The sequence below is a fragment of the Lutra lutra genome, chromosome 8, assembly GCF_902655055.1.
Source record: "Lutra lutra chromosome 8, mLutLut1.2, whole genome shotgun sequence".
Taxonomy (NCBI): Eukaryota; Metazoa; Chordata; class Mammalia; order Carnivora; family Mustelidae; genus Lutra; species Lutra lutra.
Window position 1 is genome coordinate 55,343,717 of NC_062285.1, and position 27,883 is coordinate 55,371,599.

Here is a 27,883-nt window from a genome sequence, read left to right on the forward strand (position 1 = left end):
TGGAGACGGAGGCTGCCCAGATGATGATCTGTGGGCGGGTGGAGGGGATAGACTTTGTACTACCCAAGGTTGGGGAGGGCTTTCAAGTTTGGTATGTTTCAACATTGCTATCTGTTCATCTCAGACTTGTACTTTCCCTCCCCTACCAGGCCAGATATCCTCAAGACTGAATCTTTGCTACCTAAACTTGATGCTGCCCTGAGTGGGGTGGGGCTTCCCGGGTGTCCTAAGGGCCCCCCCTCACCAGGACGGAGTCGTCGTGGCAAGACTCGTCACCGCAAGGCCAGCGCCAAGGGCAGCTGTGGAGACCTGCCTGGGCTTCGTGCGGCTTTGCCACCCCATGAACCTGGGGGACCAGGAAGCCCAGGGGGGCTAGGAGGGGGACCCTCAGCCTGGGAGGCCTGCCCTCCAGCCCTGCGTGGGCTCCACCATGACCTCCTGCTCCGAAAGATGTCTTCATCGTCCCCGGATCTGCTGTCAGCAGCACTGGGAGCCCGGGGCCGAGGGGCTACAGGGGGAGCTGGGGATCCTGGCTCACCACCTCCAGCTCGGGGAGATACCCCACCAAGTGAGGGCTCTGCACCAGGCTCCACCAGCCCAGATTCACCTGGGGGAGCCAAAGGGGAGCCACCTCCACCAGTAGGGCCTGGTGACGTTGTGGGGCTGCTGGGAACTGGAAGGGAAGGGACGGCGGGACGGGGAGGAAGCCGGGCTGGGTCCCAGCACTTGACCCCAGCTGCACTGCTGTACAGGGCTGCTGTCACCCGGAGCCAGGTAAAGTATGGGGTGGTTCCTAAGCTCCTACCCTTTCCTTGTTCTCCCCTGGGCCCAAGTCCACAACTCACCTCCCATATTAGGTCTTCATCTTAAGCCATTCCCTACTTAACCCTAATGACTATGTTCCCTTCTCTTGGGTCCTTGCTGACCTCTTCCCACTTCTGACTGCAGTACTCTTCTCTCCTGCAGAAACGTGGCATCTCATCGGAGGAAGAGGAAGGAGAGGTAGACAGTGAAGTAGAGCTGCCATCAAGCCAGAGGTAAGTGACACGTAGTGACAGTGTTTTGCTTAGGGGGCTGCAGTGTGCCAGCTGTAACCCTGGCCTCTCCAACATACAGGTGGCCTCAAGGCATGAACATGCGCCAGTCACTGTCCACCTTCAGCTCAGAGAATCCATCTGATGGGGAGGAGGGCACAGCCAGTGAGCCCTCCCCCAGTGGCACACCTGAAGTTGGCAGTACAAACACCGACGAGCGGCCAGATGAGCGGTCTGATGACATGTGTTCCCAGGGCTCAGAAATCCCACTGGACCCACCTGCATCAGAGGTGGTTCCTGGCCCCGAACCCAGCTCCCGACCCATCCCACACCAGGACCTACCCAGAGGGGAGCAGGTGAGTCTCAGAAACAACTAGGTACATGAAGAGCAGACGCTTAGTTATTTAGGACTTTAGAGGTAGACAAAGACACCAGAAAGCTCAGTATTTACCTTCCAAGTCACTCAATATGCGAGCCCAGTTCCTCCCGTACCAAGGGGCCTAAATCCGTAAGGTGGATCTGAGAGGCCCAGGGTATAGAGCATGTAGCATGGTTAGTAAGTGAACAGTGCTGCTTGTACAGTAGCTGTAAATCGCAGCCAGGACGAATCCTGAAACGGGAACCTGGTGCCTTGACATCTCATGGCCTCAGCCACTGAAATCTGAAGACCGTGAAAAATCAGGGAGCTGCTGGCTATTACAAGACCTCAGTGAAGGATCCTGAAGGAATCTATCTGTAACACCAAGAGCTGCTGAGCCTCCCCTCACTGTACTTCTCTTCTTCACAGGGCCCTCCCACTAATGAGGACTCAGACTGTGACAGCACTGAACTGGACAACTCCAACAGTGGTGAAGCCTTGCAGCCTCCAGCCTCCCTCCCTCCATGAAAGCCACTCTGATTCCTGTACATAGAAAAATTATTTATATAAATAATATATAAGCACCACATAATCAACAGAGAAAGATGGGGCTGTCCCAGCCTTAAGTCAGGCTCAAGGGAGTCTGACCCCTGACCAATTCACCTGATGAAACTCTAGGGCTACTGGCAGCTGTGGAAATGAAGGACAAGTACTACCCTAGAGTTGTGGGTACGGGCAGACTGGCCCCTTCCTGCTTCACCCCATTATGTTCAGCAAGCGGTAAGGCAATAGAAAAGCCAGACTTGCCTCTTACGTTCCTCTATACTCTTTTCCCCCAACCCTGGGGAGGAGGAAAGGGAGCCACTTAGACTGCACTTTTTTGTTTTCCATTTACTCTGTTTACACATTTTGCACTTGGGAGGAGGGAGGCGAAGGCTGGGTCCTCCCCTCTGAGGTTTCTCAGGTGGCAATGTAACTAATTTCTTTGTACCTCCGTTTCTCTGCCCAAGCCCTGGCTTAGGGCCGAGGGGGAGATTAGGAGATTGTGAAAGCATGTGATGGCTCAGGCTGAAGGAAGGGGATGATGTTTTAAGTCCCTGCTTTTATCCTGGTGCCTGATTGGGGTGGGGACTGTCATATTGTAACCCCTGTGAAAAAAACTTAAAATATAGCCACTCCACGCAGGCCCAGCTGTTGAGGGTTTTCTTGGTGAATGTATGGGGCAGGACACATGGCTGAAGTAGGAGCCTTGGGCTCCAGACATTATCTGAGGACTCTGGACAAGTTCTTCCCTCCTTTTATGCTTTCTTCCCCCCACTAAATGAACATTGCTTAAAGTTTCAACCTTTTCTAAAATCATCTGCATAAACGAGAGCAGGTACATCTTTCTGGAAGGACTTTTGAAGACCGAAAATGTTAAAACACATATTCTTATAACTGTAAATGAACATTCAAAAAACAAAAGACTGGTTTTTAGCTTGGCCAAATATGGGACAGACATGTCCAGCAACCTGAATTCCAGTCCAACACACACACATTCAACTGCTCCCACATGCATCCTTCCCCATCCCCTGCCCACCCAGTGGAAGTGCTTGCCTATTTTTTGCAGACAAGTCCTAGGTAAATGTAACCCTCCTCCAGACTTTCAAAGGGCACATGGCTAGCTTGAACGTTATTTGGTTACTCTGCAAGGTAGGCTCAAGGGAAAATTGGTTCAAGGGCTACAAAAAAAAGATGGAGTGGTAAAACAGAAGAAAACATCTTAACTGGAATAAAGGCTTATATTCAAAACCCAAGCAGGGTCCTTGTCCTCTGAGGCATAAAAGGTGCAAAAAGAACAGCAAGACAACAGGAATAAAACCCACATGAATCACTGTGGCATCCAGTTTCTATTCACAAAGAAAAAGCTCCAGTCCATCTTTTAATTTTTTTGAAAAATTCCTGACATTACAGAACTAAACTGAAATGTATTAATATTCCACTCTTACATTTCCATGACAAACAGAAAAAAAAATTCATGAGCCAAAAAAAGGGGGGGGGGAAGCTTATAAAACTAAATATGGATCTCAGCATTAACAGCTGAACAGAGAAAGGAATTAAAACGCTTTAATTAAAAAATCACGAGTGGATGATAAAGTGTGTAGAAACTGAAAATTTACAAACTATTTAAAACCTGGAATCGCTGACTGTTCAGAAACTACACAGATGGATCATGGGTGGTGGTGAACAGCAGAAAGGGATTATGGATGAATCTGCATTGTTCTAGCTGCTCCCCATGCCACCCGTCTCCGAGGAAAGCCTGTAACACAAAAAAATAAACAACTCAAAGTTAGTTTTTTGAATGCCCAGCTGCACCTCTCTGAAACTTTCAATGTCAAAGGAGACATTTTAAGATTTCCTGGATTAACTTGTACCATGACTCTCTAATCCCTGTAATCCAAGCTTTCTGAGGAAAACTATCCCAGAACTGAAGGAAACAGACTCTTATTACCAACTGCGGGGGCTCCTTTAATGAACCGCTCTGGAGTATCTGGGAGATGTTAGATGCTTTCCAAAACTATGCCACACACTAAAACCTCCTCTTATAGGGTCCTACTACACAGAAGCACCTTTTCTTTACTGAGCTTATTTTAGCTCCTCCCAAGCTACTGATAGAAAGCAGTTTAGGAAACCTTTATCTGAAAGTAGCTTCATGAGGCTAATATTGAGACAGAGCAAAAGAGTGACAAAGGTTTCTGTCCTGGGTTTCTCTAACATTGTGAAGGCTATTCCACTAAGAGATAATAATAGTTTTTAAACGCTAGGGGATGTTAAAAAGGGAAGAGCAAGTATACTTAAGAATTACACCCAACCTATCGCCTTCAGACTTAAAAAGCAGAAGCCAACATGTTTCAACAATTCCCTGGTTCACTCTAGAAGCTCCCAAAGCTTTGGGCTCCTCAAGCTAAACTCTCCATTCAGACATACCCAGCCAACTACAGTGCCTTTCTGTCACAAATATATCTTATCACTTGAGGTCCTGGAACCCAATTCTGAACTCTGAAGGAGGACTGTTTAGGTATTTATAGCCTGCTTCACTGAGTATTGCATACCCAGCAAGTCTTAGCCCCCGCTCTGAATAGAACTAAATGTGTAAGACTCCGTTTCAATTCATAAATTTATTTCATGAGGCTTTTCAACTAACTGGCATAAACTATTTGTGGTATCTAGTCAAGAACAAAATGAATAGTACTCCGCCATCTCTCTGCCTTCCACAACAATGCAAAGCCAAGGTGGTGGGGGGTGGGGAAGGACAACACAACACCCGAGAACCAGGAAACAGGTCCTTCAACTACAAACTGTATTTAAGTCTAAAATGGTATTTCTACCTCAGCATAAAAAGAGAACAGTTAGTTCTTTTATAGGGGGGCAGATTCTTGCCAATCTCAAAATAGGATGACCTAGGGCTACATAATAAGCAGTAAGTCCTGAACCTAAGAGTTTGGTGGGGAGTGAAGGTTCAGGATGGAGCTGCTGGAATAATTCCGGTCTAAGACCTAAAAGAAAATTAAGTTCATGCAAGAAGGTCATGGCACTCAGGCAATAAAAAGAGCTCAAAAAGAAGTATCCAGAATTTAGGGGCACCTGAGTGGCTCAGTCATTAAGTGTCTGCCTTCGGGTCAGGTCATGATCCCAGTGTCCTGGGATGGAGCCCCACAAGGGGAGTCCCTGCTCAGCTGGAAGCCTGCTTCTCCCTCTCCTGCTTGTGTTCCCTCTTCTCACTGTGTCTGCCAAATAAATACAATCTTAAACAAACAAACAAAAATACCTATCCAGAATTTATATACAGCCTAAGCAGTGACTGAGGCAGGGGGTGGAAAGGTGGCAAGCAGGGAAAACCCAACCGGAATACCATGCTAAGGACTCATTATAATAAGAAGGACCACATAGGGAACCCAAAAAGTTTTTAAAAATTTAACACCAATACCCCTGGAGGTCGTGGTGGCAGCTGGCATCTGCCTCCTTCCCTGCACTCCTCCGTTAGAGAGCACTCATTATGTAAAGAGGACTTCTATTCAAGAACTAGATAAAATAAAAATCTGGTCTCTGGGGGGAGATGGTAGAGGCAGAATTAAGTCCTAACTAGAGAGAGAGTTAGTTTACTAAGGGAGAGCTGGACCATATGACAAAGGAGCACCAACAACTAACAAGAGGAAACTATCTGGACAATGAAATGAAGGCTGCTCCTCTGTGCAAACTCGGGACACAGAACATTAATTTCATAGGCCAAATGTGGGACTGAGAGACCACAACGCCATGAGATAACACGCTGCAATACTTATCAGCAGTTAGGTTTTTTAATACTGTAAACCAAATGAGATGTGAGAAAAGGTCAACAGAAAAAAATCTCTATACTAATTATCTTAATGCCCTAAGAAGAGCCATATGCATTTAGGTTGAATAGGAGACCATGCATGAGAGGCCTTCTGCCATCACACCTACAGCACTTCTTCTAGTCTTTTGTGGAGAGTGAGCTATGGTCTTGGGACAAGGAAAATTAACTTCAGGGAGATAAAGTACACTTGAGTTATAAGTGAAGCACAAGTTGTTAGTGCAGATTAGTCACTCATGTGATCTGTGAATTTAAATTCTCCAAGGCTTTTGTTTTTTAATCTGGTAAGTGAGGGGACTGGTGAGTTACAGTTGATCTTAAGGGTTCCTTCTAAATCTAAGTTTATAATTCTCTACTTGTGAGAGGGTTGGTGGGAGACAGAAGCAGGGGAGGGAACGGAAGGAAGAGTAAAGGAACTTAGTAATCAGGGTGGGTTTGGGATGACTAGAGAATCCTGTCAAATTTCGGATGATGTTACAGGCTGGTTGTTCAAGATTTACCCAGTGTCACAGGAAGAGGGATACTTCTCATTCAGAGAAATGCAGACAAAAGCCAGTCAACTTTATTAGACTTTTTCCAATTTGCCTTCCCATTCTAGGTCAAGAAGTAACTTCTTTATATGTATGCTCTATAAAAGATTCTCACAGTAACCACTCACCAGAGGCAACAATCCTGGGATGGACACCCTTGTTACCTGCTGCTGTTGGCAAGGTAAGGGATCTGAGAAGTCAGAGAAACTGGTCTTTCACTAAAGCATCATTTAATGCCAATTAAGGAAGACCCTCAGGCTGTAACCTGCTACAGGCCCATGTCCTTTTGTGGGGAATGACAAAGGACTGCTACTGAATCAACCAGGGACACAAACAGGCCCAAGTCCCCGGTCCAGACTCCCTAGTTGAGTAGCCACAGGTTACAAGTGCCCACCCCGTTACCCTTCACAGCACACAGTCAACTAAAGTTCTTACTGTGGCAACTTTATTACAGCTAGAAACACAAATCTGGCCACAACGGCCTGCTAATAACTTAACCATTAAATAATTTAAAAAAAAAAGGGGGGGGTTAACGGAGAAGCTTTTATTCATTAACACAGAGCCTAACACATTGTTATATTGCAATGCAGAATAAAGCTACAAAAAAGTAACAGAATGAAAAAGAAGAGCAAGAACTGTGGCTCTAGATAAAGAATTCAACAAGTCAGACTCTGAAACAGGCACTCAGATGAAATGGCCTAACCCTAACCCCAGGTTACCATTACCCCCACCCCCACCCTGTTATGCCCCAAATAGTAAAAAGGAAACAATCACAAGCTCACAATTGTTTGGTTCTCACCAATGTTAACAAAGAAAAACAAAATGAACCAAAAAGTACTTGAGGGGGTACCTCAAGATACTCAATCAGTAGGGGGAGAATCTCTGTTTCTCGCCTTTCAGTTTGTTAGTTACACATGGCACAGCAGAGGTGGTGGTGGTGGTAGCAGAAGCCCCGGTCCCCTTAGCAGCAGACACAACATTTAGAGCCAGGAGAGGGATGGGTTTCATGCCAAGCAGACTGGAGACACAAGGGGCGGTCGGAAGAGGGTTGGGGAGGCTGGAGGGTGCGTCGGAGGTCCCCGCTGTGGCGAGCGAGGGGGTGGTGGTGGAGGAGGAAGAAGAAGAAGAAGGGGTGGAGGGTTGAGAGAGGTTGATGCTGAGGTGATCAGGGATCGTGACGGAGGCTGCCTGGGAGGAGGGTTTAGCGTTTTCTAAACTGTAACAGAGGAAAAAAGGAACAAAAAAAAAAGGGTGGGTGGAAGGGAAGACCACAAAAGGGAAAAAGTACAGGACAAAAACCGCTTGTTATCAGTTAAGTGCCTCTGGCTGCAAATTAGGAAGACCTAATACCAACTTGTGATAAAAGGCCCCTCTTTCAGTCTGTGTCCCACCCTCTAAAAAAATGTACACTTTACCAAATCCCATTCCACAAGGCTATATAAAACTGTTATGGTGAAGAAAAAGCAGACAGACTGAGAAAAGAAATCACACAAAACACACTTCCATGTATCTGACACGTGGATCCAACCCAGAAGTCAGAAAGAAATTATTTCTAAGTAGAAAATGAAAGAATATTCAGAGCAATCTCCGAACAAGGAACAAAAGTGTTACACTCACCAATCCCTTGAGAAGGTGTAGAATATTATTCTATAGAATTAGAAACTTTCCCCCCTAATGTTGAAGTGTGCTTCCATCTTCTACAACAAATGAACCAATGTATTAGGATGGGAAAGGACAAGAAACTGAAGTAGGTCACTAATTTCAGGACTTGAAAGAATGTAGCATTTTAAAAGAAAACTGCTGAGAACAAAAGTGTAGATAACAACTAGGAAAGCTTTGTTTCTGGTAAGAGGTGGGGGTGAGGAAAAAAAGCCCTTTATTTTTCACAAAACATACTTCTAATATAGACCTCACAGAACTGAAAGATACTCAAGCACTCCCGAAAAACTCATTTAAAAATGTAAAAATATGCCTCAGACTCCTGAAGCGAAGTCCAAATAGCCTAATGACCAGCACCTTCCGAACGCCCACCCATCTAAGCCAGAACAGCAGTATTTGTCAAAGACTGTCTGGACAACCTACCCCACAAGATTAACTCTTCAAGGGCAGGGCCCCTCCTCTTAAGATTCCATTTTGTTTACTGAAGTCCAGAGATGTTACAATCCATAAAGCAGGGATAAAGAAAGGACCCACACTGACAGCGTAAGAGCAGAAATGCTCAAAATCCATTCCTGAAAGCAGAGAAATCTTTCTTGCCTGGTAGTAATAAAACCAGCTCGCTTGTGCATTCAAACTTGGCCAAGAAGGGAGAGTGAAGAGTAAGTTTTGTGCATGTACAATCTCTGCTTCGGTGTTAAATGAAGCCTCACAAAGTTGTGACCCAAACTCATAGTTTGGACAGTTTCATGAAACGGGACAACCCTAAATGCCAGCCATCCTCCAAGGAGGATCCTGAAAAGAGCGACTGAATCAGGAAACTCAGGTGGAGATGTTCGGCTTCCTTATGACCTAGGGTCAAACAAGCTGCTTCCATTTAAGCACTACCTGACAGTATTTAGGGTAAGCCCAAGCAGAAGACAACAATCCCCACCTTCCAACAACATGAATCTCACCACCTAAGACCTGCCCTCAGACCTGCCCTGCCATATTCCAATTAGAAACAAGAAAAACCTTTGCAAACAGCCTCTACACAAAGCTTACTACCATTTCCTACTGAACATGAAGAATCTGATGTGCTTGGTAGCTGAAGCAGATCCAGACACAGGAAATCTTTTCTACATAAATACTAGTCAATACCTCAAGGCATTATAAAAGGCTTAGGGCAAAAGTCAAAACCATGGGGGAACTGATAAATTCTTAACCAGGAGATAAAAGACAATGGAATAATTACAAAGTCAGTGTAAGCAGACAAAACAGACTTCACACTTATGAATTCCTTTCCTTTGCCCTAGATTCAGGAACTCAGGACACCTTTTATGCACAAGAGAAACTGAACAGTTGTGACAGAGAATAAGTGAGAACTAGACAAAAATCTACAAGAGAAGGATGGCTAAGCCCCCTGGGGAAATGGACTGCTAACCCTGGCTTAGCATGTTAGTAAGCAATTAAGATCGGGACTGAAGCAAATGTGCTAAGAAAGCAAGAAATATGAATGCCTTGTAGGATGCCCCCCCCAGACTCCAAACAGCCCCACTGTGGCTGTCCTGTGCAGTAACATCAGCTAGGTTTGGGTGAGGAGAATAAAACCTCAGGAAGCCATTATGGTATGAGATGGTGGCAAAAAAAAAAAAAAAAAAAAAAAAAAAAAAAAAAAAAAAAAAACAAAGAACAGGCTAGGCATTTCTGAAATAGTAGTCCAAAACCTGTGCCTCTCCTTTCCCACAAGCTCTGAACAATGGAACACATTTGCAATTTTAGAAAGAATAAATGGTAATCACTGCTTCCAAGAAACTGCCTTGCCGTCACATTACTACTTCATTATCCTTACTCCAATTAGGGCACTTTGGAGACTAACCTCCACCTGTAAAATATTGGTCTAGGATATGTACGGCAAGAAACCCACATCTTCTTAATATGGATGCTCCAGCCAGAGCACTACCCTACCGGTGAAAATGTGCTCCACTGTTTCCGTGCCTAAAACCATCAAGTCAAATGCAAGCATTCTATTCCCCTCCCCCGTACAAATTTATTCCAATCTTGTTACTTTTTCTGCTTGCTACACTAAGTATGGATCAAAGTAGGGCAAAACTTTATTGCTGTCTCCACCCATCCCCACTCCCATCCCCCAAATACTCCCACATTTAATAATACACTGTAGTTTTCCCCAACACACACACATTAATGTGTTACCAACAATAAGACAAAAGGTAGGGAGGAACACTTACCTGACATTGATTAGGTATTGAGCCAGGCTAATGCTGGCAGCAGATCCAGTGATGGTAACCTGCCTATCAGTAGATCCTTCCACTGGGTTCGCAATTTTGATCTGCGCCCCAGACATCTGACGGATCTCATTGATTTTGGCGCCTTGACGCCCGATTATGCAGCCAATCAACTTAAGAAAAGAAACAAGGCATACCAAAATTAGGAGTTGCATGGCTAGGTCCAAGAAGTCCATCCCACCCCTCCAGTCTTCTACAACTTGGATCCACAATAATGGTAATGGAAACTACTATCTGCATCCTACATACCCTACTCACATACTCCTGATTAAGTAACTTGATTCTAGATTGCATCTCCAGTCTTGCCCTATTTTGTCCGACTACCACAGGTCAGAGCCAACTCTTAGCTCACGGACTCTGAGGAGCATTAGCTCATTTCCTAGAGTACCAATCCAAAGACAAAATAAATCAGAGACAATATGCTAACAAATCAGTTTCTCATGGCGAGGGATAATAAAGGTCTCTGGTTTCTGGCAACAAAGATGCCTAAACTTAGCATGCTATGATTACCATTTTCACATACCGCTAAGAATTCTGCCTAATTTATTTTTCTAAAGATATTTATTTATTTGACAGAGAGAGAGATCACAAGCAGGCAGAGAGAGAGGAAGGGAAGCAGGCTCCCTGCTGAGCAGAAAGCCCGATACGGGACTCGATCCCAGGACCCCGGGATCATAACCTGAGCCGAAGGCAGAGGCTTAACCCACTGAGCCACCCAGGTGCCCCAAATTCTGCCTAATTTATGTTTTTGCCTTTGGAAAGAAAAAAAAAATGGGTATACAGTCACACTGTCCAATACTGTAGACACTAATAACACATAATTACTGAAAACCTTTAGTGTGGCTAGTGAGATTGAGAAATTGAGATTATTATTCACACAATTCAAACAACCACATGCAGTTAGCGACTATCACGTTGGATGGAACGTTCAATGGCCCCTGCTTTAAGGATAAGGCTTTGGATCATCCAAGAAACCAAAGCCAATGGGAATCTGTATCTGAGACAAAAATGGTTCTACCTCATGATACCTCAACACAACAGTTTTACCCATTTTCTCCATCAGTTTTTATTTATGATTCTACATACTTTTAAAATTTTTAATTCAGGATCTGAAAAAAACAAAAACAAAACCAAAAACCCATGTCTTCCCCGCTAGGCCTCAAGAATGGCATGACACTATATTGACTCTCTTATTTTTATCCCATGCAACCCTATTAATTATACTCACATCATTTGGAATGGTGAGTTCATGAGAAGTAGTCTGAGCAGATGCATCCAAACCTGCTAAAAGACAGAAGAGAGCAAGGAAGTTCAATGCATAGCAAACAAACCCCCACTGATTTGCACATTAACCTAACAGAAGGAAACAAACTGGAAACCCAGCATTGGCTGTTGGGATTCATCACTAACTTGGAAGCCTCCAAGGAGGAAAGAGGGGGAAAGGGGTACAGAAATAATGCTGGAAAGGTTCCTCTGTAAACTCAGAAAAGCTGATTTCATGCCATTTCCTGCAAAGCCCAGCCTATTAGGGTGTTAAGGGGATGGAAGCAAGGGGCAAGGGAATGTGGTAGGACCAAAATCTAACCAAATCCTTCTGCACTGCTCCCCTTTTCTGCTTAAGATTTCCTGCTGCTGTTGTGTTCCAATTTTATCTCACCTGATGCTCACTAGCACCAGTGCCAATATCATGCCTGTTACTGGGTACCATGGACTTTTGGCAGACATGCAGAGTTGCTTTAAATATACCTGTATCAGATTAACACCTCCCCCAATCCTAACCTACACTTGAAGGTCAAAGAGAATGAAATGGCAGCCAGGTGAGGGAAATTCATTTCTCCAGATTTATTCCCTGTCTCTTCCTCAATCGCTCGGTAATTTGTTCTGGTTTTTATTTTGTTTTCCAAAGAAAAAGAAAAAAAATCCTATCAGCAAACACCCATACCCATCAATACTACTAACACCTGGACAGAACCAGGCTGGCTGGCTAATTCTCAAAGCTAGTCCTACTCTCAGCTGTGGCTGCTAAACTCAACATTTTTAGAAGGGGGTTGGCCAGATCCATCAAAGGACCCTCAGGGGCACCAGGCCCACCCCTTTGCTCTCTCAGCTCCTTTCTGCCATGTGCATCTTGCTGGTATGTCATGGGCAGTGAAACAAGACTCCCACCAGTTTATTAATATAACAGTAGAATACTACAGATTTTTTTTTTTAATCATTACCCCAATAGCCTTTCACCTCTGGAGAGCTGGATTCAATGCCTGTTAAGATACAAGTGAAAATGAGTTTGGTGGTCTCATCCTAACCCTATCGGACAAGTTATTCCTTATACAGAAAAAAAAGCCCCAAAAACAAAACAAAACCAAACCAAAAACCACTACACAATTTGGCACAAATGGATTTTCTACCCAGATCTCTGAATAGCTGGCGGAGAGAAAGGGGGTGCCAATCAGATCAAAGGGGCAGCAGTGAGGATGGGAAGAAATATCAGCCTACCCTTTGCCTGACAAGCATCCCCAAACCTCACCCCAAACCTTCCAGGGCCTTTTTTTTTTTTTTTTTTTTTTTTTTTAAAAGAATAACTCATCCCAAATGAAAACCAAGTTAACAAATGCATTACCTCCTTTGGTTTAGTGATAGAAGACAGGCAAGTTTAAACCAGCAGGATGCTGGGTAATGAAGTATGTTTTAAACAGATGCCAAACTGAGACCTTGGGGCTGGCCTCTGTCTTGCACTACACCTTACAGAAATAAACACTGAGGTATCCATACCACTGAATCCGGTGTTGCCATGCGTCATGGGAAAATGAGACTGTTGCATTGCCAACTGGTGCAGCTTGGTCAACTGCAGGGAGGAAACAGGAGAGGCTGGCATTAGAAGAGTAACAGAGCCAGGGCTCAAGCACATTCAGACTTGAAAATGCAGAACTCCTGATCCCCAAAGTTGACTCTACTACTCAGACTACAAAACAGAGTAAAGATGGGGCTTATACCACAATCCTGGAGATGGGCAGGATATGCAGGTAAGGGTGAGAAGTAGAAAGGGCATCAATACAAGAGAATGAATGCATCTTAGGTGTGTGAAAAGAAAAGCAGCAGCACCTGCCTGACAACCATCCCCTTGTGGGATAATAATGAAGGTGTTTGCAGCCATTGCAACAGTTGCCCCAGGGACAAGCACAGACAGGCTAGGTAAACAAACTGTGCAGTGGTGCTAGGGAAAACACACCATGCAGGGTTGTCAGTACTGGGACAAGGGAAGGAGATGAGGGGGCAGGGAAACTGCAAGGAGGAGAGAGATTAAGATGAAACCAAACTGGGCTCAGCCCCACCCCCCACCCAATGGATTTCTACAGCTAATTTTCTTCACCTATACAAACTATCCTGGCTGTTGTAAAACAATCCCTCCTCAAGGCTACTTCCATTCCTGCGCCAAGCACTGACCAAGAACCAAACCCAACTTCCCAAGTCTAATGCTCAGCACCTGAAAGGGTTAGTAATGACAGAGAAAGTGCAGAGACGAAGTCTGAATATTAACGCTTTTAAAAAGGCGTGTTTAGTGGCAAGAAAGGTTTTTACTGATATGAATCCCCAAATATTCAGCTTATCCCTCCCTGTGCAAATTAAGCCCCTTTCCCACCCATCCAGATGCTTTTTAAATTGTCACCTCAAATTGAGAAGTACCCAAAAGATAAACCCAACCTCCCACTCCCCCCACTCATGGAAAGGACTCTCTGAAGAGATGCACAGTCAGTCCATTGTCAATTTAAACTGTGCCCTGGAACAACAAATGACAATATAGCATGGAACACTTCTCTTTTAGATAGAATAATATGGAACATGGGGTAAAGCAGAATCTAATAATCTGCTGAATTCCAATTTCCAGTGAGTATGTCAAAAGGCAAACAAGGTGCTACTGTGGCCCTGATTATAGATTATTTAAGGGCCAAAATATGGGGTTCGTTTCACCTTGTGAGGAAAACAAAACTGTAAATGTTTAAGACCCAACTCACTTCTGCCTATATAGAAGAGTGAAAACAATTTTGGATGGGAGAGGGAGCTTTTCAAAACAAGAAGCGAAAACAAAACTTACATCTGGCTGTGGAATGGCATACTGTCCTTGAATGGTATAGGCCTACAAAAGGAGGAAAACAGTTCCTATTAAAAAACCAATCACGGACAGCCACCCAGTGGGAGAAGGGGAGATGGATTTCAACTAGCCAGGAAGCCAGAGTTGAACTAGAGATGGGGGAGGTCAGAGACTGAGGCAGTAGGTGATATCTCACAATCACAGGCCTGAGTTGGCCACCTCTGAAACCTAAATATGATGCCTTATTCCAGGAAACCTATGAAGGGAGCCATGTTCCCTGCAATCAAAGGCAAAACACACGTTTGTTTCTTAATAGAAAGGTGGGAAGTGGGATTAAGCAATGCCTCGATTGACCAAACCCCCTTCATTTCCCTATATTCAAGACAGCCTAGGAGGAAAATGGTCTCTTCCCTCAACCACCCCAACCCTTATATACCAGTCATGGTGACATGATTTGTTTTGCACAAACCTGCATGGCATGTTTTGAAACACTTCCCTTTCCCTATCTTATTTTTCTCTACATCTGCCTAAAGACCTTAAATGCACTGGAAGCTAGCTGAGTACCTAACACTAGGGAGCTGACCACAAGAATGCAAAATAAATAAATGAATAAATAAATAAGACAAATTACTGTGTGCTAAACCCTGCACCTTCTCCCACCTCCCCCTCCATAAAAGGCACTTGCAGCTCCCACTACACCCTCCTCCCCCCACACCATAACCTCCAAAAAGGGAGCTGGGTCTTCAGGGCAAGGGGTGGGGGATAAGGAGAAGGAACAGGAAGGGAGGGGAAGGAGTGGCTGGTTAACGGGATGTGAAGCTTTTCACATCACAGTGGCCTGTACCCCCAAAAGTGCACCCAGGTGGGGGTAGGAAGGTGAAAATGGGATAGGAAGAGTGGGAGATGGGGAAGAGGGGTTGAACAACAACAACAACAACAAAAAAAAAAAAAAAAAAAAAAGAAAAAAGAAAAAAAAAGGAAAAAAGAAAAAAAGGAAAAAAAGGGGGAAAAAAAAAAGAGAGTTGGTGTTACCATCTGGTGGGCTACGCGGCCTGTGTGAAATGAGGTGGGGGGGGTCAGTCCAGGTCCCCGTGGACAGGTGGTGTCCACAGCACAAAAATCACCAGCGCCACTGGCCCCCCGCGTGTTGGCAGTCTCGGCTGAGGCGGAAGGATTGAGTGAGCCTTGGAGACTGAACATCCCCTCTCACCTCTAGAGGTGGTCCCTCCAGGTCAGGGTTGAGGCACATGGACGGGGTGGTGTGGGGAAAGCTCGCACTGTCGCTGCCTGTGCTGTACCTGTCCTGTGGATAAATAGAGGATTTCAGTCTCCAGGGCTGTCAATCCGGCACCTTGTCACCAGCATGAAATTCACACAAAAAAAGTTGTTTAATTTTCTCTTTTCCTTTAAAAAGGAGCTCACGACACAATTTGAAACGAGCTGCAATCAGTGAATTAAAAAAAAAAAAAGTTACCTTGTGGCAGGTATCACACTGCACAATTGGGCTATTTTCAGTAAGAATGGAGGGATGGGGCAACAGAGCTGATGCCAGCTACTGGTCAGTGTGGGATTAAGTTGAACCCCTACAGAGCCCACTTTTGTCACAAAGGAACAAAAGATACAGGTCCATCTGTGGACGTTGCATGAACCCGTCCATTTAAAAAGGCCCATGGGAATAATCAGGGCCACTCATGAAAGAAGCTTTAAGCCTTTAGAGGGTGGTCAACTAAATAAAGGGGGGAGGGGAGGGAGGGAGATAGGGAAGCAAAGAGGTAAGAAGTGGGAAGTGGAAAGAGGAGGAGAGGAAAGGAAAGGGAAACGAAGAATTATAGAGAGGACTGCTGCTACACAGCATGGGACTCTTTATAATCCCAAATGGGAGTAGAAGAATCCAGAAGAGCAGGAACCTAGAGTTCCTGGGGAGAAGGGAAAACTCCTAAGGCTAAGCGTCCTTGCTATACTGACTCTGGGCCTTTGTTTATCCCGCTTGACTATCCAGACTAACAGAACCCTTTAACCAATCCAGTTTGTACAAAGCAAGGTACTAAACTGTCTCAAGGTTAACACTGCAACATGATTTCTTGTGAAAGCTCCCAGAAGCACTTGACAAACTAAGTCCCCAGAATCTTGTTGTTTTATGCCAACTCAAAACAGAATGTGAATGAGATGGACTTCAAGTTTATGCTTCCCCCAATTCAAACAAAAGATGGAACTAACTGAATTAAGTGTGCTTGTAACAGGCCAGCTCCTCATTGGGAAAAGGCATTTTGAGCAATGCACCTGCTTAGGAAGCCACCAAAATGAAGATCACTATTTCATCCTGAACCCCAACATTTACAAAACTGACCTACCTACTCCTTAAATGCTAACCAGCAACGCATAAAACTACCATGGTTCTGATCCATGCTCCTGTCATAAAAATCTAACTTCAGAATAAACCATGTACCAAGGATCAAGAATTTAGGTGGGTGAAGTAGAAAGAGGCCAAGGGGGTGCTTTGGTGTTCTTACTCTAATACCAAAGATCATAGCACCACAGCCCAACATGCTCTCCCCCTTCTATTCTCGCACATTGAACCCTCACCCCGGCTGGTTTCAGTTATGCCATGTGGATTCAAACCAGCATTTATAAGGTTAAGCGCCTGGGGAAACAATTCACTGGAGTTTGGGAGTGAAGGGGTAGGAGTAGGGGAGGTGAGGTGGGGGGGAAGGGGAAGTTTGTAGGACACTCAAGTTTAGGACCCCCCAATTTTGAGACCACCATCCAGAATCTCCTTCAGAGGTCCAGTTCTTTGCTACTTTTTTTCAGACCTCTAAAGAACACCCCACACATAAAAAAGCATGGATGGGGTGGGGTGGGGGGGAGACAGGGAGAGTAGTAGTGACACCAAGGCAATTTAACCCTTTCTTCTAACCCAACCCACCTTAAATCACAGCAAGTAAATTCCCCCTTCCGAGTGCCTACAAAACTCCCATTGTCTGCTAAAAATTAAGGGCTTGGCATTCATAGCTTTCTCCAGTACAAAAAAAATAAAACCAAAAGCACGTCAAACTTTGGCCAGAATACGGGTTTCAGCAAGCATGCAGAGTGGCCTGGTGTGCTGCTGGCAAAGTTGACATTTCAAATATAATCCTCGTTCAATCTAGCCCACCAATAAGAACTTTCTTACCTGACCACCTGCAAAGATGACTGGAGAACTGGACGGCTTGGGCCGGTACGGGATGGTCACGCCCTTCGGGGGGGACTGGGAGAGAGTCAGAGGGGAAAAAAACAAAAAGAGATAAGGTTTCAAAGCTGCTTCAGCTGTGTGGCTTAAGCTCACACAGATCAGTTAAATTAAAAACTGTATTAATTTCCATCCCTTCACCTACCAACGTTGTCTCTGGCTAGATCTAATCTCAAATCATCTGTAGTTATTTGCCTTTAAAGCAGTAAGATGGGTCCATGGACTACACAGCTCACACTAATTCTCATCAATGAAGATTCCCCTGTAATAATTTACGCATTATTTCCACGTTTTCAAGTAAACCTAATGAACACGACAAACCTCTATGCGTACGTAATTAGTAATTAAGCATCTTACATTTTGGCCTACATAAGAAAAGAAGCCAAAATAGGAAATGAAACACCCCAGTATTATCCCTAGGATAATATAGACACTGTCAAGAAACAGTTCAAAGGTTCAGTCAACATTCTGAAAATTTTACTTTCCTTTTTCATGCAACATGGAATGAATTCCATAACAATTCTATAAAGATTTTCCCTTAATTCTGCTATTCTTATTTTAACATATGCTACACCAGGACCTCATAAATCATTCAAAAACACCACTATGGGTCAATTTTTTCCTATATAACTATCTTGAATATAATCCTGCCTTAAAACACAAAAATTAATTTCAAGAATGCGTCAAAATTGTTCACAGCCAAAATACTGTAATCCAAAGGCAACTTAACTCCGTTCCTCAGAAACCCAGTTACATCTTTTGTTCACTCAGTCCGAGTAGTCAATCTTCCCCTACCAACCCTACTAGAATTGCTGTAAACCAAAAGTTCACTACTGCTTAACAGTTTCTATTCTTGCTCAGACTATAAGAAAAGTCAAAGCTGGGGGAAGGAAAATATGAACTCAGGGAACCTCTTCCCCACCCCCACTGGAAGCTTCTAACAGCTTCACCTAATTCTAGTCTTACTAAATATAGAGCAGCCTGTCTCCCTAGAATAACCCTCCCCCCACTCAGCATGAGCCTGAGGGCTTACCTCCAACATGACCACGCAGATCTGTTTCACACACTCAATGATGGATTGCGGAATGCCAGCAATAGTGATGGCCCGCTCAGTTGAGTTGGGGAGCATATCCCCCGCCACCTGGACCTGAGCCCCTGTACTCTTTGGGGTAAAAAGAAATTTTAAAAATCAGATAAAAACAGCTCATACTCTTCCAATTCCCTAAGCAGCAATTTTAGAGTTGAACGCTCAGTAGAGATACTTATCCCATCTCCTATTTTACCCTTTTTATTCTCCCTTCCCACTCTTCCCTTATTCCAGATAGGACTATTTAATCACAGTTATAAATAAATTGGCCTCTGAAAATCAAGAATAAACCTGAACAACAGCCTAAATTTAAGCTGCTCTCAAGAAAAAGGCCCTTCTAGACAGTTTCCTTTCAGCTAATGGTAGCTTCGTGGGCCATCAAACAAAATCTCCACAAGTATCACCAACTTTTCATTCTCTTATTAAGTAAATCTTTATATTAAGCCCATTCTATGTGTCAGGAACCATTCAAGGTTGCTTGGAATACATAAAACCAAAATCCCTGCTCTCCTGTCATGTATGGTCAAGCTCCTGAAAACTCCTTTAGAAGCCACTTAAATTTCATTCCAACATCCAATTCAGTAACTCCCAGACACTTTTAAAAGCTTCCATAATTCAATGTTAAGAGCCACAATTTAAAAGGGAACACAATTACAACTGCATCCTACTATATCTCCCTATTTCCCCCTTGCTGTTCAGTAGGAGTTTGGCCAAGGCCAAGGTATTATATATCAAACTTTAATCTTCTTAGACATGAAAAAAATTACGTAGTCTCATGGAAAAGTTGCCAAATTAAAAAATGGAAACAGTGCGCCTGGGTGGCTCAGTCAGGCGTCCGACTCTTGATTCCAGTTCAGGTCATGATCTTACAGGGTAGTGGGATCAAGCCCCATACTGGGTTCCACGCTGGGCATGGAGCCTGCCTGGGATTCTCTCTTTCTCTCCCTCTGTCCCCCACCCCCCAGCACAGTACTCTAAAACAAAAAACAAACAAGAACAAAAACAAAAGAAACCAGGTCATGTTCAACTATTAGAAATTCTGATTAACCTTCTGACTTGTTAGGATATATGAATTGTTAAAAAATAAACAAAAAAACCCTACATTTTATGTGTGTTATGAATGTTGTCTTCCCAATCCATCCAGGAGTGTTACTTTAACAATATTCATCTCAAATGCAAACTTTCCCTAGCCATACTAAGAGCTATTAATAGAGAAAGCCGTATTTATAATAAACATTTTGAAAACAATGAAAGTTACAAACCTCTCGTATTTCCTTGATCTTGCAACCACCTTTCCCAATGAGAGAGCCACACTGACTAGCAGGGACCACCAGCCTCAAGGTAACTGGGGGTCTACTGGCAGCTGTGCTATTGGTCATAGAGCTGCTGATGTCCTTCAAAAAGAAATTTATCAGAACAAACGAATATAAGTTTCAGCAGATCCCTGGGACCCGTAACTGCTGTAACAGAACTGTTTTAACCTTATAAGGGTATATATATATCATGATCTACCATCAGCAAAAGTTCAAATACTGCCTCCCCACCTCCCAAAACAACTATTTCTAAAAAGATTAAAAACACCTACAAACTTCTTCAGGATTAGCCCTAAATATAGTTTCCTTCATGGAGGGGTAAGATGGAGTGTGGTAGGAAGCAAAGTTGATTATAAGTTCTGGAAATTAGAGCTGACTGCAAAGTAAAACAATTATCAAAGTCAAAATTAAATAAAACATTAAGAGAAAGATGAAACAATGCAATCTAGAATATTCAAAGAACCAATTTTGCTCTACCAGAAAACTGGGGAAGATTAAGTTGTGTATTTCTACGTATCATTATTTTAATTTCTTGGTAATATTACATTATACAGATAATGAAATTGAGGCCAAGTACTCAATCACATCTAAAAAGCTGTAGATTTTTTATATAAAGATTTTGTTTATTTATTTGACAGACAGAGATCACAAGTAGGCAGAGAGGCAGGCAGAGAGAGGAGGAAGCAGGCTCCCCTGCTGAGCAGAGAGTGCGATGATGCAGGGCTCCATCCCAGGACCCCGGGATCATGACCTGAGCCGAAGGCAGAGGCTTTAACCCACTGAGCCACCCAGGCGCCCCAAAGCTGTAGATTTTTAAATTAAATGACTGTATTTGGCTCCAAAGCCCACCATCTTTCCCATAACAGTACGCCACACCCAAAAAGTCATGTTTTAACCTAGTTAAATTTAGCCTCCTGAGGATTAAGTGTTGTAAACATCACTTCTCAGCCTAATCTCTATGTAATAGCTAGACCTGGAAAGTGCTTAAACATAAGCCCTTAAAGTCAAGGGCAAGTTGAAGTATGAATACATCTTCTGAATGTTTTTTAAGCTTCAGGATCTGGATTAGCAGGGCCCTGCAGGTCAAAAGATAGCATTTCTGATCTTGGCTATGATAAAATTTCAGGCACCATTAAGTATCCAACCACCAACTCAAGCAGCAGCCAACAGCTCTTTTCTGCCTGTGGTGTCAAATGCAGCATTAGCATTAGCAGCATTACTGAAGAAGGGGAGGAGGCAAATACAGGTCTGACACAACATTATCAGACTTATTTTCTTAAAAACTTAACTACACCCAAGGTTGAAAGGTATCTATTTATTCATACTATACAGTAGTGTTCACCAAGGCACCTAAAGAAAGCACATTTAGATTCATTCAACTACAAATCAGGGAATGTAATGTTGAGTAAAACAGTACTATCATACCTTCAAAACGGTCAGTCAAAAAAAAATGAAAATAAAAGATGCTAGTTTCTCATTTTTTTTTTTTAAAGATTTTATTTATTTATTTGACAGAGAGAAATCACAAGTAGGCAGAGAGGCAGGCAGAGAGAGAGAGGAGGAAGCAGGCTTCCCGCTGAGCAGAAAGCCCGATGTGGGGCTCGAACCCAGGACCTGGGATCATGACCTGAGCCGAAGGCAGCGGCTTAACCCACTGAGCCACCCAGGCGCCCCCTCACTTTTTTTTTTATGTTGAGTCCCAGGTAATAGTCAAGCAATTTGTTTTAATGATTCAAATGACTTAATGGCCAGATTTTGGGGACACTGAAGTGGGGGAAGGACTCAAAGATATCTATGACCCATTTTTTCCTTGAATTTAAAAGTTCTCAGAAAATCACTAAGCTGTCTAGCACTTTAAAAGGAAGACTACGGGGGCACCTGGGTGGCTCAGTGGGTTAAGCCGCTGCCTTCCGCTCAGGTCATGATCTCAGGGTCCTGGGATCGAGTCCCACATCGGGCTCTCTGCTCAGCAAGAAGCCTGCTTCCCTCTCTCTCTCTCTCTCTGCCTTCCTCTCCGTCTACTTGTGATCTCTCTCTGTCAAATAAATAAATAAAATCTTAAAAAAAAAAAAAAAAAAAGATGGCGGAGAAGTAGCAGGCTGAGACTACTTCGGGGAGCGGGAGATCAGCTAAATAGTTTATCTAAAGATTGCAAACACCTACAAATCCAACGGGAGATTGAAGAGAAGAAGAACAGCAATTCTAGAAACAGAAAATCAACCACTATCTGAAAGGATATAAAACATTTGGGAGAGGGACACCTGGGTGGCTCAGTTGGTTAAGCAGCTGCCTTCGGCTCAGGTCATGATCCCAGCGTCCTGGGATCGAGTCCCACATCGGGGTCCTTGCTCATCAGGGAGCCTGCTTCTCCCTCTGCCTGCCATTCTGTCTGCCTGTGCTCGCTCTCTCTCCCTCTCTCTCTCTGACAAATAAATGGGTAAAATCTTTAAAAAAACAAAACAAAACAAAACAAAAAAAACATTTGGGAGAAACAGATAAATAGGACATGATTCCAAGGGAAATGCATTCTACTAAGGGATTTAAACCATGTGTACTAAACTATTACATATAATAAAAGGTACAATATGATAACCATAAATAAATAATAAGTAAATAAATAAATAAATAAATAAATAAAAGGAAGACTACGTGGGGAGGGGTGCCTGAGTGGCTCAGTTGGCTGAGCAGCCAACTCCTGATTTCAGTTCAGGTCATGATCTCAGGGTCCTGGGGTTGATCCCTGCGTGTGGGCTCTGCATTCATCAGGAGTGGGCTTGAGGAGTCTCTCTGCCTCTCCCTCTGCCACTCCCCTCCTGAGGGTGGGCATGCGTGCGCGCAAACACACGCACTCTAAATAAAAAATGAAATTTAGGGACGCCTGGGTGGCTCAGTTGGTTGAGCAGCTGCCTTCGGCCCAGGTCATGATCCTGGCGTCCTGGGATTGAGTCCCACATCGGACTCCTTGCTTGGCAGGGAGCCTGCTTCTCCCTCTGCCTCTGCCTGCCATTCTGTCTGCCTGTGCTCGCTCTCTCTCCCTCTCTCGCTGACAAATAAATAAAATCTTTAAAAAAAAAAAAAAAAAAATTAAAAAACACCCGAAAGTAAAATAAAACAAAGACTAAGTGCAGAATGAGAGAGAACAACACACCTCTTCCAGTTTGTCAATGATCATAGCAAAGGCTTTGAAGATCGCGTTAGTGGGTCCAGCCAAAGTGATAATTCTCTCAGGACAATTCCCTTCTGAGATGTTGATACGTGCACCACTCTGGATAAAAAACAAGGCCGAGAGGTTAAGTAAGACAAAAAGAATCTGAGTATATATAGAACACCCCCCCCAAATAAGATAAGCAAGGAGCTGCCTACGTTATTTTGACACAAGGCAATTTCAGCATTATTTCAAACACTTGCTCATGTTTGTCTTCAGACTACAGAAGCTGCCTTAATGCTTGAGTGAACTAAGACACAGGAACTACATTTCCCAGCATACTATATGCTGTTACAAATAACCAAACAAGAAAAATACATTTTCCTTTTGAGACCTTTCCCCTTGCAATCACTCATTAATAAGAAAATTTCTGCCTTTAGGACTTAACACTCCCTTAACTCCCCCCACAAACTTACCTCCTCACGCATCTTCTTAACTGATTCTCCTTTCTGTAAGAGGAAAAGTCAAGAGTGAGCTCCAAATGCTATTTCAACCCAGACTGACTAAAGAGTAATTAGAGTTGAAGTGAAACTGTCTTACCTTTCCGATGATACTGCCAACTTCCTGCAAGGGAAAAAACTAGCATCAAATAAAAGGAAACTCCAAGTGTTCATTATTATGAAAAGGAATTTTTAACTGTCCGAAGCAATGCGAAAACTAAGATTTAGAGAAAAGGGGACTGGGTGAGCTTTTTCTTTTATTTGCTCAAAACATAAATGAGATATCCAGAAATTTTGAAGGAATAACGATGTAGTAATGATTAAATGCTATTGTGCTTAAGAGGTTATTTTTTAAAGTACCAAATACATCACCTCCCACCTCCCACCCCCCACCTTAAGTTTCCCAAAATTGTCTGAGCCAAGGAAATCTACTTATCACAAGCTATAGCAACCTCTACAGGCAAAACCTTATTATCCAGATATGAGACAGTCTTTGGCTCCATCCTCTAGTTAAGCCTTTCCTGCTCAGTGGAGCTTCCTACTAAAGTCTGTCCATTTTCCCACTACACTCTCATCTACTCTGATAGAGAAGAGTGCTAACGCCAGATGCCCCACAGTGCTAATCTGATGAGCTCCAAGATGCATGCCCTCTCTTCCTGGCCTCTCCCTGAGCAGTTACTATGACCCAATTTCCCAAGCTGGTGCGTACCTTTCCATGCATAAGTAGCCGGATGGTGAGAGTGACATTTAATCCACCTTCAATCACACCGGTGTCCATGTCGAGCAGTGTTCTGGGGAGCTGGACTTTGAGTGGTCAAGTCTTTGGTCACTGGTGGGGGTGAAAGCCAAAAACTGAAATGCAAACATGACCAAAATCAGAAAGGAAAATAGTAGGAGAAATAGTTCCTAAAATCATTTTCACCATTATCAATGTTTCTGGACTCTTCTCCTTAAACGACAACCTATCAGTTGGCAAGCGTGTGTACACCCAGCACAACTGCACTAATGACAATCATTTACAGCTCAGGTTCTGTAGAGTATGGAAGGAGACTTTTCAGTCTGCTCTCCTTAATGGCAGGGTTTCTGCTGACTCTCAGGATGAGGAGGATTCCTTCAATCGGCAATGGTTGTAAGGGAACTGCTGAACATGCACTTGTCCTTCAGCAGAATAAGCTTTGACATGATACAGAAACACCTGGAAATCATGAGGCCAAACCTCAAACTAATCAACTAGAGAGAGGCAGATGACCTTCTGCTTCTTTGTTAGGTAGGAGCTCAGGCTGAAAGCTAGAAAAGACACTAAGTTTTCCTACTCGCAGCAATTTCTAGCTAAAAAATTGAGATGTTTCTCACATTAAAATTTCACATCTTGACAGATGACACCAAATAATTTAATAAGTTTTAAATCAATCATCTCACTGAAAAGGGCATTATCTATGAAAGCCTTCTATGAAGGGTGGGATTCCGTATTTCCCTCTGGGAAAACATTCAGTACATTTATTAAGTACAGCCCGAGTCCTTTCTTCTATCCCCTTTCCCAACCCAATTTGATAACCACTCAGATTTGAAAAATTTCCTTGCTTCTGTGTATTAACCTTTCTTACTACTCCATCTATTCAAATTTATTAAATCTTGAATTTTCTTCCAAAGAAAACAATGAAAAAAAAAAAAAAAAACACTGGCATTGCTAAAAATTTATTGTACAGTTGTTTTAAGCAAGAGCAGTAATGAACCTTTCCTACAAAGAAAGCTCTTTCCCCATCTATCCTCTGAAACAATGTTCCCAATATTTCAGTTTTCAAGTAACAAATTACATGGAGAAATAGAATCTGGTTTTGGGTATACCTTTTCCTACCATACCTCCTTAGGACCTAACAGCATTAGCTTTAAAAAGGTTCTCCAAATTGATAAGTTTCTCCAGTGACATTTTTAGAAACCATCCCTTCAAAACTGAACATCAATGAACTCTCCTACAGCTAGTTTTCCTCCTTCACAAACCAGCCACCGTTTTAACTTTGCTCTAACACAAAGCCCATCCCTAAACATTTAAAAAGTGTTAAGTTGCTGCCAGATCATTCTGTTTATGGCAAGCTGCCCCACCATTACCTCCAGAGCATGATTTAAAAGATGGGCTTTACATCCCCAAGGCACCTCATTCCCCCATCTTCAAAATAGAATTAACTGCTGGCAAAATCCCAGAATTCAACACTTTTCACTCATGAAAAAACAACAGTGCTGGGGGGAGGGGGCAGAGTGGAAAAGGGGAGACAAGAGTTATGTCTGTAAGAATGACTTTTTCTTTTTAATGAGATACGGTACAATACTGGCAGTTTAGCTTATCTCCACTCAAAAGTAACATAAATCACTTTACAAACACCAGAATAACGCAGCTAAGAAAGGGCAAGAACACTGAAAATCTTTTAGAAGGCCATTTCGTGATTAAGGCACAAAGCTGCATTTCTAACTCCAAACATCCAAGAAATCCCTGTCATTTTCTCCTGACTGGGTCAATATAAGTGTACCCAATCCCAGCAATCCAGCTGTTAATCCTGCAGTCCATTATCCCTTCTCCTATAAATAGCTCGGCCTGCGTCTATATCGGCAGGCATTTTGTAATTTCAAAATTCGTTACCCCGAAAGAACGTCCTGAATAACTCGGTAACTGAGAGCCCGTTTACCCTTTAACTCCGCCGCCCCCCTCCCCTCGGTCATCCAAACATTTTCCAATTAAAAAATGCCCCCCCCCATGCCTCCACTGAAAAAGAGAGAAGGGAAAAAAATAAACGGTTCGGTCGGGGGGGGGGCGCTGCGATCCAGGGGGAGGGGCCGGACTAGTAGCGCCTCCTCGTGTGGCTGCGCCAGCGCCTGACCCCCGCGGGGAGCCGCGCTCACCCGCCCGGCCAGCAAGCCGGCCATCGCCTCCCCCCACCCCCTTCAACCAACAAATCCACCGCCGCCCCCCCTACCGCGCGCGCGCCCTCCTTGACTCCTGCGCAGCCGCCACCGGGAAAAGGCGGGGGGAGGGGGGTAGGCCTTGCGCGAGGCCTACTAGGCCGCGCCTGAGCCAGGGCCTCGCGTGAATGGCCGGCCAGCCAGAGTGAGGGGGTAGGCGCTCACGCGGTACTACGCGAGGCCGGGGCTCGTGACGAGAACCGGAGCCCGCTGAGAAAGATGGCAAGAGTGGAAACAGAGCTATAGCTGGGGGCGGAGGAAGAATTTTGAAGCTTACCTGCAGGCGCGAGGCGACTGAGGGGAAAAGGGGAGCGGGCGGGAAGGGGAAGGGCGGGAGGCCGGGGGCGGAACAATAGGGGCGGGCGGGAAGGCGAGGGGGGCCCCGCGGGCGGGCGGAGGAGGAAGGGGGGGGTGGAGGAGGAGGAGGAGGAAGGGGGAAAGAGACCCCGGGGCGGGTGGAGGGCGGCGGAGGGCGGGCGGGCGGGCGGAGGGCGGGCGGGCGGGAGAGGGCGCAGGCTGCGGCTGCTCCGGCTGCTGCCTCTGCTGGTCTGGGAGGGGGACGGGGCGGAGCGGCCCGCTTTCAACCCCGCGCACCCTCCGACCCCGGAAGCGCTAACCGCCCCGGGGGCCGGCGAGGCGACGGCGTCGTCCAAACCTTCCCCACGTAGTGCGGACGGCCTCCCAACAGCCTAGAGCGGCTCCGTGGACAGCGTCGGCACCAGTGAGACAACACTTGGTAGCGGATAGCCAAATGTATGATAGAGCGGCAGCGTAGGGACAGGGAGGAAGCTAGTGGCCCCTAGCGGGCTGATTGGAAAGCCCAGGCGTGAGTGAGGAGAGAGTTGGCAGTCGCCATGGATAAAGGGAACGAGGGAGAAGGGATGGGTAAGAAGAGAAGAGACGGCAAAAACCACAGAAGTCTATAGTAATACTCAAAGGAAAAAAAAAGAAAAGAAAGATTAAAAAAACCTAATTTGCCACTCTGAAGGCAACTTTTATACCAACTCCTTACTCTGAAAATTAGTAATTGAAAGAATTAAGCATTTACTCCCTCTTAGGAAGAACTGTAGTCCATCCGTTGTTAAGGGAAAACTCTTTTTTAAAAGATTTCCATCTAATAAATGTAGTAAGAATGAAAGAGTTAGAAAATCACCATCCACTCTGCAACCCAAAATGAAATAATTAATTCAGGCTGGTGGCATCAGTCATCAAAATTTTAAGTGACAGGCTGATAGGGGAAGGAGAGATTATCATGGGGACAAATATCACCACACACATTACTGGCAAATTGTACAGGGGGAAAAAAGTCATCTAAAATGGAGGGATCTGATAATCACC

At 44.3% G+C, this 27,883-nt stretch overlaps 2 protein-coding genes across 25 annotated transcripts in view; one reads left to right on the forward strand and one right to left on the reverse strand.

The window, feature by feature from the left end:
- The window catches only part of MAP3K12 (mitogen-activated protein kinase kinase kinase 12), a 17,268-nt gene extending 13,828 nt beyond the window's left edge, over positions 1 to 3,440 (forward strand). For all 4 annotated transcript variants that reach the window (XM_047739456.1, XM_047739460.1, XM_047739458.1 and 1 more), the window contains 4 exons: positions 150 to 774; positions 967 to 1,037; positions 1,117 to 1,390; positions 1,822 to 3,440. In XM_047739456.1, coding sequence (XP_047595412.1) covers positions 150 to 774; positions 967 to 1,037; positions 1,117 to 1,390; positions 1,822 to 1,920 — 1,069 coding nt within the window. In that variant the 3' untranslated portion in view covers positions 1,921 to 3,440. The remainder of the gene's footprint in view (positions 1 to 149; positions 775 to 966; positions 1,038 to 1,116; positions 1,391 to 1,821) is intronic.
- On the reverse strand, positions 3,263 to 26,979 carry PCBP2 (poly(rC) binding protein 2). 21 transcript variants are annotated; one of them, XM_047739475.1, is made up of 15 exons: positions 26,823 to 26,979; positions 24,303 to 24,445; positions 23,694 to 23,717; positions 23,570 to 23,602; positions 23,097 to 23,213; positions 19,898 to 20,029; positions 18,582 to 18,710; positions 17,492 to 17,566; positions 15,533 to 15,625; positions 14,326 to 14,367; positions 13,005 to 13,077; positions 12,455 to 12,493; positions 11,464 to 11,516; positions 10,179 to 10,348; positions 3,263 to 3,691 (listed from the first exon to the last, which is right to left on the reverse strand). In XM_047739475.1, exons 2-15 carry the CDS (start codon positions 24,369 to 24,371, stop codon positions 3,655 to 3,657), a joined length of 1,086 nt encoding a protein of 361 aa, XP_047595431.1. In that variant the 5' UTR covers positions 24,372 to 24,445; positions 26,823 to 26,979; the 3' UTR covers positions 3,263 to 3,654. The 21 variants fall into 21 exon arrangements, with proteins under 21 accessions (XP_047595431.1, XP_047595430.1, XP_047595429.1 ...); XM_047739474.1 differs by having other exon boundaries at positions 11,464 to 11,519; XM_047739473.1 differs by having other exon boundaries at positions 17,492 to 17,578.
- Positions 26,980 to 27,883: the final 904 nt, after the last annotated feature.